We start from the raw sequence: 8,680 nt of genomic DNA on the forward strand, positions 1-8,680 counted from the left end.
TTTTCGTCTCCTACGGAAGCAGCACTGTAGTCTGTAGGAGTTCCAACGAACTCATCGAAGTGCTTTTTTACTTCGAGACAATATCAGAACGAGAGAGAGGGAAATGAGATTCAAAACACAGAAAGTTTGCAATGAAAATGGTGTAAATTTTCTGGTAGAAAGGCTGGCTATTTATAGACTTGTTCATGGCCATTCGAACAGTTATCACCTTTCAGACAAGTCTCAAAAATTCGAACAGACATGCTGTTCTTAAAAGTCGTGTCTGTTAAGTCGGTTAACAGTCGGCTAACAGTCGACTGTTTGATCGGTAAATAGTCGAAACAGTCAATAAGCCAAAATTTAAATTTCATTTTGCACCTAAGAATTTGATTATTTACAATTTGGCCCAAAATTTTAAATAAATTTTGTTCAAAAAGTTAATATAGTGTAAAGGTCCACCCGCATCGATCCGGCCGGCCGGTTGGACGGACGGCCGGCGGCGGCGGCGCGCGCGTGTGGGTTTATGACCGAACCCAATAGGATATAGGTCTTCCCCCTTCCAAAGACTATTGGTATCCTTTGGGACCCAAACCCAATTCCAAATTTCCACCTTATAAACCACACCAAAGTTTCCTAACTTTCCTATGTGGAATAAGTGTTTGGCAAATCAAATTCTTCCATAATCCTTAGTTTATGTGGGTTACTTTAACACTTAATATTTCATTCAATTTTAAATAGTTTTCGATAAATAAATATATCACGTCAATCATCTCGCGGAGTAGAACTTGAATATGCTATATCCCGTATTATTTAAAAGGTGAGTCCCACTGAAATTTGGGCTCAAAGTTGACCCATTAAACCATTTTTTCCAACATCATGTTCCTAAAACATAAAGAAATTTAATCCTTATAATATGAAACAATCCATACTAAACCTATCACAATTAGGACAATAATGGGATGAAGATACCAAAAGTATTAAAAACTACAATTTCACTAATCATATTATATAGAAAACATAATATATAAGAGGGAAGAATATTAGGTTGCCTCTCAATAAGTCGATTTTTATAGTCATTACTTTTACTTTGTTGGTTTGGCTATTTATGATGGTTTGAAAAAGAGCGTTTTCAACCTTGTAACAATTGCACTAGCAGTTGTTTCTTGATTTCTCTTTGGCCTTCCAAATTTTAAAGTTTTTACACCGTGCTTAATTCTCCAACCAGTCTAACTACTCTTTTTTTGTAGCGGTGAGTGCCATATTCATCTTTTTCTTCATGATCAATATCACTTACATTCCTAAAGGTAAGCAGGTCACTTGAGTGAAGTCTTCATGGTTAAACTTTTTTTTATTTGACTTCCACCCCAAGATAATCTTACTATTTTCAAAATTTATTAATCCACATTCGATTGCTAAAAATGGTTTCCCAAAATTATGGGATGTCTTGATCGTCTTTTATATCTAAGTTGATGAAATCAATTGAAAGTATAAAATCTCCAACTCTGATTGGCATATTTTCAACCATTCCATGATGATACTTGAATGACTAGTCAGCCAATTGTAGAATTATTAAATTTTCCTTTGGATCTTTCCAATTCTATTTTCTTCTCTATATTTAATAGCATTAAAATTTATGACATCTAATCGAAGATGAAAGTTAGCATGGCCGAAGGGAGGATAAATGATAGCCGGTTGCACAAAAGTTCAAGCTAAAATCACATAATCTGCTACTAAAACATTGCCATCGTTGGCAATTGCCTTGGCGAATCTAGTTGTTTTGGTGGATTTGGTGGTTACTAAACTTGGTTTTAATTTTATTTTCAGTTTATACCATCTCTGTTTCCTTTTCTCTTGCTATTCGTTGTTATCTTTTTCTTTGTTTGAAAGTCCTTTCGATCTCGAGATCCAACCATAGTAACTCAAGTCAATTTCATCATAATCTTGCAAAAACTGCTAGATAGTCTCAAAAAAAGAAATCAAACAAGAGAGAGATTAGGTGTAGCAACAAAAAAATTAAGAAAACTTGAATCTTATACAAACTGATAAACTTAACTTAAATAATTTATTCCCCGATAATGACACCAAAAACTTGATTGAACGAATGCTACAAGTGTATTGGATCATTTACAAGTAACACGTAATAAGTTAAACATCGCATCACGAGAAATAAATTCTAACTCAAGCATACTAGTTTTATATCAAAATCGAATTGTTATATGACAATGGATTATTTGTGATTATTTTAAATTATTCTAAGAGTTATGTAAAAGCATTTGTTTATCAAATTATGGAATGCTTGTATTGAATTTGAAATCTGCCTTTTTTTTTTTTTTTTTTTTTTTTTTTTCTATTTTCAATTATTAACCATGTAGTTTAGTGCTATTCATGCATTCATGAAAATTGAAAAATTTATTATACTTAATAATCGTTTTCAAAATATGTTTATTATATTCTAAACACCCGTCGATCCTATGCTTAATCCGAATTCATATGAACAGAACGCATTCAAACATACAAATATCAAAGATATTGCACGTGCCATATATATTATTCATAACATCTATTATTCGTATGTTAATTTTGCAGTGTTCTAAGCCTATTGTAATTTCCATTACTACACCAAGCAACTAATTATATAAATAGTACACAAGTATTTAAATAATACAATGGAATACAAGATTAATCAAGAAACATAAGAATTACTAAACTACTTTATTTGAGTTAATAATAAATAAACAAAGAGTTCATCTTCATTCAACACGAGAGAAATCAGCCTGGCATAAGTTTGATATGAATTACATAAAAAATATAAGAATATAAGAAGCTTGATGAATTATTAATTTTTTTGGACCCTCACAAATTGTGAATACTAATTTGTTAAGAATTAAGCGGATTGAAGATACGGATCTCGAGCTTTGACTTATCATTTCTTGATGTTATTCACTTTTAATTTTGTGCTAGACTTCTTCTTGGCGTTAGAACATCGTGTCTTACGTCCATGGCGGCCTCAATTAGTTATTTCAATGGAAGAGTAGGAGTGTAAAAAGGAATCAGGCCCATCAACACCTCCCAATAAACCATGCATGTGCATGGTCACCCTCGTACTCATACAAGATTGAGACCAATTAGTCTCGAGTTTGAAAAATAGATCCCTTATGTACGCAAGGGCTCATGTGAAATGCATGCGATGTGGCAACGTTGGGACCAACAAATTGGTCCCTAAACTTCCTCGAAGGCATGATTAGTTCCTTTCCTCATGCAATTTTTGTCATTTATTTTTCATTTGTATCCAATTGAACCCTACCATTTTCCAATTATCAATATATGATTTGGATCAACTATAGAATATTTGCATTTTAGTTCTCAAACTTTGGATTTATCTTTTTTTCACTTGCTTTTCGTTCCTTCATCCAATTCCACCATTATAATCCAGTTTTCCCTAAAAAACAAGATCAACACAAAAATAAGCTACAATCTATCAAAATCAACAATAAATATTTTAATTTAACGGTCAGGATAAGTTTACAAAAAACACTTATCAAACACTCTCAAACTTGAATTTTTATTTGTTCTCAAACAAAATATAACATAATTTAAACAAAATATGGTTAGATAACTTGTCAACTGTCTCAGAATTGAAATTTTTACGTTAAAACTATGAACTGCTTTAAAAATCACCTCGTTAAGATCAACTTCTATATTTTCTCTTCCTAGTTAATTTCATAATATATTATCTTGGAACTAAAAAGAAAAACAAATAAAGCATTAAATAAAGTCTTAATTCAACACTTCGAACGAAAATATTATATAAGGTCATTGTTTGGTACATAATAAAATCTAATTTGAATCTTAAGTCAAAGTAAAAAATTTGATTTTAATAAATATTATTTATTGCAATACATCAACGGTTTATGATATATAAATGAAATCTTCAGAAAAATATACATTACACAACTCTACATAATATTAGTTCCACCAATTGACTTCATTTTGTGACTACACTACAAAATTCTGACTTGTGCGTCGATGGTGCTCTTCCCACGAAAGTATCAATTGAAGGTGTACTTGTTTGATTTCTCCAATTTTGATTGACAAGTTGTGCTTGATTCACAATTGGTATTGTATTATAAATCAGGTTCTAATATGTTCCCTTAAAATTAAGAATTTCTGGGTACACTTTTATGGTAAAAAATTTATAGTTTTAATATGTTCTTTTTGTGTACTCCCTCTGTCCCAGTAATATAGGTTGAGTTTCCTTTTTTCTCTTGTCTTAAATATATAGGCTCGTTTCCTAATTTAGAATATATATGTATGTATGTATGTATGTATGTATGTATGTATGTATGTATGTATTTTTTTAATTTTTTTTTTGTACCAATATACCTTTATTTAATTTTTCTCACTTAATACACCAACTTCTTAAAATCATCCAAATACACACATTTCTCACTTCTTGAAAACATGGAACAACTCTCACTTCTTCTTCTTCAAATTAAATTATTCAACTTCTTTACTAATTTCAACAATAATTTACTACTACATATTGAAAATTAAATAGGGATAAACTGGAAAGATTTGGCAAAAATTAATTTTTCAATGATATTAAAGAAGATTTCTTAATTCATATGAAAAACGAAACAAGTTTATATAATTGGGATGAAAGAAATATTTATTTAGAGTGACTGCCTTACGTCCAAATCTTTTATTTCATAAAACAATTAATACAAGAGAGGCGCCTCAAAGGGCTTCATTTATTTGAAAAGAAGAGTACAAGTTGCAACATGGCTTTCAGAGCCTCACACTAAATTAAAAGGTAATAAAAGGAACAAATGCATGCATCAATTATTCAAGATGACACTTCAGAACAAATAATTATTTCACCCTTCAGCGCTTCTTAGTTTTTTTCACAGAGCCATGCCCTTCATCATTTTCCTGAGCTTGTCTCTTCAACGAAATTAAAGTCTTATTATCGAGAAAATTCATCCACCATTTAGCTGAGTTTTTCGGATATCTTGTGTAAAGGCCATTTCTGTAGTCTACATAGATAATGCCAAATCTAGAAGTGTATCCCGCAGCCATTTCAAAATTGTCAAACATTGACCATATGAAATAACCCTTCACATTTGCTCCATCACTGAACAGATGATAGTAATATCACATATGATTAGTTAATTAAACAAATTAGACAATTAATATTTCAAATCTCCAATTTTGGATTGAATAAACACTATACAAACGATGACTTACTCCATTGCTTTTTTAACGTAGACTAGATGGTCATTGTGATACTTAATCCTCGTCTCATCTTTGCAAGCATCTGCAACTGTTAGGGATGTATCATTCTCTTCATCCACCCCTGCATGAGATCATGGGGCTTATTTTTTCAATAAATCAACACAAGGATGCTAATAATAAATATTAAAAAATAGTATAAAACGATTCTTGATATATAAGAAAGCTAATAAGCACCAATATATTTACCATTCTCTGTGATGTAAATGATGGGATTATTATATGTGTTCTTTATATAAAGCATAAGCTTGTAAATTCCAGATGGAACAATGTAGAGCCAGTCTGACCCAGCCTGATGGAATTGAAGAAGATTGTAAATTAGTAGATATTTCAATTAAACCATAGTAAGCAATTTAATGCATATACCATCAAGAAATTCTTGTAAGGCAATATATTTCTGTAATTTTACTGTCTGAAGTTTATTAAAATAAATAAATTCATTCATTCTTTCTTTCTTTCATGTCTTTTTGAATATATAGAGGTCCAATTATTTATAATGTCTATAAGTAAAATACATGATTAACAACATAGAATTTGTATTAGAAACATCCAACTAGTGTTTCTAGTTGGAATTTTTTAATTTTTTTTACTCGAGCATATGAACTTTTATGAATTTTATAGTAAAAAGAACAACAAATCTGAACTCATTTTCAATATGATTACTGGGATCATGAATTTCAAGTTCCATTAGATTCCTAATCTTAAATGTAGTTATAGAACGACTAGACTATAGATAATTTATTGGAAGACATGCCAAGAGTTAAAAGCTTGCCTTTGGACCAATCAGCTTCCCGTCACGTTCAGCTAGAAAAGATTCAGATAATGAGTTTCAGATATATGACACAAGAGTCTGATGTCATAATAAATAAAGCTTAAATCTGTAAATGAAAAAGATCCCAATACTTACTTGTATATCTACACTGGCAGTCTGTTCTATAATTTGGTGGAGTACCTGGCTGTAAAGGTTCGTGGCTGACATAATTAGTCGTATAATAATTTATTCCTAAAAAGTCGTAGGATCCTTTTACCAATTCCTTCTCTTCTCGTGTAAATTGGGGAAGACGACTTCCCACTATTTTTTTCATACTTTGTGGATATTCACCTGTTACTATAGGTGCTAAAAACCTGAAATAGATGAAAAGGGTGAGGAAATTAAAGACTCGAATTATGAGACTTGCCTATGTCTATATAATTTTAAGTGTGGGTGACTTAGCCGCTTACCATCCTAGCATAAAATCGAGAGCCCTTGAAACAGCGTCTCTGTCTGCTTGAGTGTCAGTGAGAGGCTCATACCAGCACGAGACATTTGTGATCCCTATTCGTCCTTCTTGATGTGCCTGAACAAATGCGTCAATCCGAATATTCAACCAAAATAAAATATAAGGATTGATATTAGCACATTCATAGTAATGAATTACAAACCTGATATTTTTGCCTGTATATATCAACAGCTGCTGCATGAGAAAGTATCAAATTATGTGCCACAATATATGGTTCTGTGCCCGGATTTCCATTGGGGCAAATAGTTGGAGCCACGTGACATCTGTGACGACAGTAATCCGTTTTCAGAGATTCCGGCGTAGTCGCACCCCTACCTGGGGGAAAAGAGCCTAGCACATATCCTTGTAAACTAAAGGCCCATGGCTCGTTCAATGTTATCCAATATTTCACACGATCACCGAATTCGCAGAAGCAAACCTCAGCAAAATCACTAAAATCTTTTCTGTAATACACAAAATTTAATCAGAATATACATAGTTTACCAGCAAATGGCCTTGTTTATGCGAGTTTGAGTTACTTACACAATTTCAGGGCTTAAGAAGCCGCCATACTCTTGGTCCAAGCATTCAGGAATATCCCAGTGATAGATAGTTGCATATGGAATGATTCCTACACATGAAGTAATTAAATTAACTGAGAATAAAACTTTTGAATTCCATTAGTGAAATAAGTAAATAAAATAAAGCTCAAAATGGAGAATATTAATATCATTTAACCTTCATCTAAGAGTGCATCTATAAGGTCATTGTAGTACTTAATTCCTTCCTTGTGCCATAAGATAATTTTCCACCTAAAACACAAATTTAAATGAATGAGTACCTCAAATTATGATTTGTTCACATTTTAGTTATAATATAAGCAAAATTTCTACCTTTCTAATGTTAAAGAATTTTCATTCTTATATTATATTTATTTACCTGGCAAGATTCTTGTTCATGCAACTGAAAATCTATAAGAATTTTAACCCACTTTCTTCATCAACTTCACATCCTCCTGCATTGATTTTAAAAATTATGAGCACAGCTTATTGCAACCTATTTTCCCAACTTGCATTACTTTATGATTAACAATGAAATGCACAAGTACCTTGAACTTATTATATTGGTCAATAGCAACACACCCATTGCTACCACCTGCAATTTTATCTGCCAATCCAAATCCAATAAAATTTATGCTCAGCAATTACCATAATATTATAATCCACACACACACACACACACACACACACAGAGGAAGACTTGAGAGAAAGGAAAGACCAGGTTGCCTCAGCGTGAAACAATCCCAGTTACTCATGCTTTTACCATCTTTGGCCCAAGAACCTTCAACCTGAAATATATGACAAAGTAAACAAACCAACGAATAAAATGTGCAAATATTTATTCATTAATACGTGTGCATGGGCCATCTTACATGCTTAGTTAGTACTTCTTTTGAAATCATTACACAAACCTGATAAGCGGATGTTGCAGAACCAAAGATAAAATCTTTGGGAAAATCAGAGCGCATAATAGTGGATTGGGTAAATCTGGTCATCTGAACGCCGCCCAGAAGTAGTGGGGCATCAGTTTTGCTAGTCAACATTGTGTTCTTATTCTCCATTGCTACAAATGAAAAGAGAAATTTGAAGTTCTGTAAATTTATTGTGCTCTTCGACCTCTGCCTGTTTGGCTATTTATAGAGAATTAGTTGAATGAGCCTATGCAAGAATTACCCACCAAGAGTCTCAAATCAATGAGCCCATGCATGAATTATCTCTCACTCAGGGAAAAATATAAACCTGAGGCGTCAACAATGAAAATTCAATATTGAGAAATAATATATTGTTAAGACCTTATTGCTGTATCAATATCCAATGTGCCGTTCACAATGGCACCAAGAGTCCCTATTAAGTTTATCAAGCAAATGGTCAACCCTTTAAATTGGTGTCGAGCTCACTGATTCAAGTGTATAAAGTTCTAAAATTTTGACATAAATTTATTTTTAATTACTTGATCAACACTTGGTTTCAGTGGACGTTAAATAAATATCTTAATAACTTGACGTTGGAAATAGAGGGAATAAAATAATTTATCTTTTAAAAGGGAAAATTGCAGCAGAGGTATCAAACCTTTCGTTTATTAGCAGATTT

General features: G+C 32.1%; 2 protein-coding genes across 2 annotated transcripts; both read right to left on the minus strand.

The window, feature by feature from the left end:
* Window positions 1-4,647: 4,647 nt before the first annotated feature.
* LOC111387837 (beta-glucosidase-like) lies at window positions 4,648-7,489 on the minus strand. Its single transcript, XM_023012433.1, has 10 exons — window positions 7,470-7,489; window positions 7,269-7,378; window positions 7,074-7,161; window positions 6,694-6,994; window positions 6,493-6,608; window positions 6,179-6,396; window positions 6,044-6,075; window positions 5,461-5,563; window positions 5,227-5,335; window positions 4,648-5,113 (listed from the first exon to the last, which is right to left on the minus strand). Exons 1-10 carry the CDS (start codon window positions 7,487-7,489, stop codon window positions 4,864-4,866), a joined length of 1,347 nt encoding a protein of 448 aa, XP_022868201.1. The 3' UTR covers window positions 4,648-4,863.
* On the minus strand, window positions 7,346-8,232 carry LOC111387828 (beta-glucosidase-like). Its single transcript, XM_023012426.1, has 4 exons — window positions 8,002-8,232; window positions 7,779-7,878; window positions 7,639-7,697; window positions 7,346-7,545 (listed from the first exon to the last, which is right to left on the minus strand). The coding sequence occupies exons 1-4, from the start codon at window positions 8,149-8,151 to the stop codon at window positions 7,513-7,515; spliced, it is 342 nt and encodes a 113-aa protein (XP_022868194.1). The 5' UTR covers window positions 8,152-8,232; the 3' UTR covers window positions 7,346-7,512.
* Between the last annotated feature and the right edge of the window lie 448 nt (window positions 8,233-8,680).

This window comes from Olea europaea, unplaced genomic scaffold, assembly GCF_002742605.1.
Source record: "Olea europaea var. sylvestris unplaced genomic scaffold, O_europaea_v1 scaffold428, whole genome shotgun sequence".
Lineage (NCBI taxonomy): Eukaryota > Viridiplantae > Streptophyta > Magnoliopsida > Lamiales > Oleaceae > Olea > Olea europaea.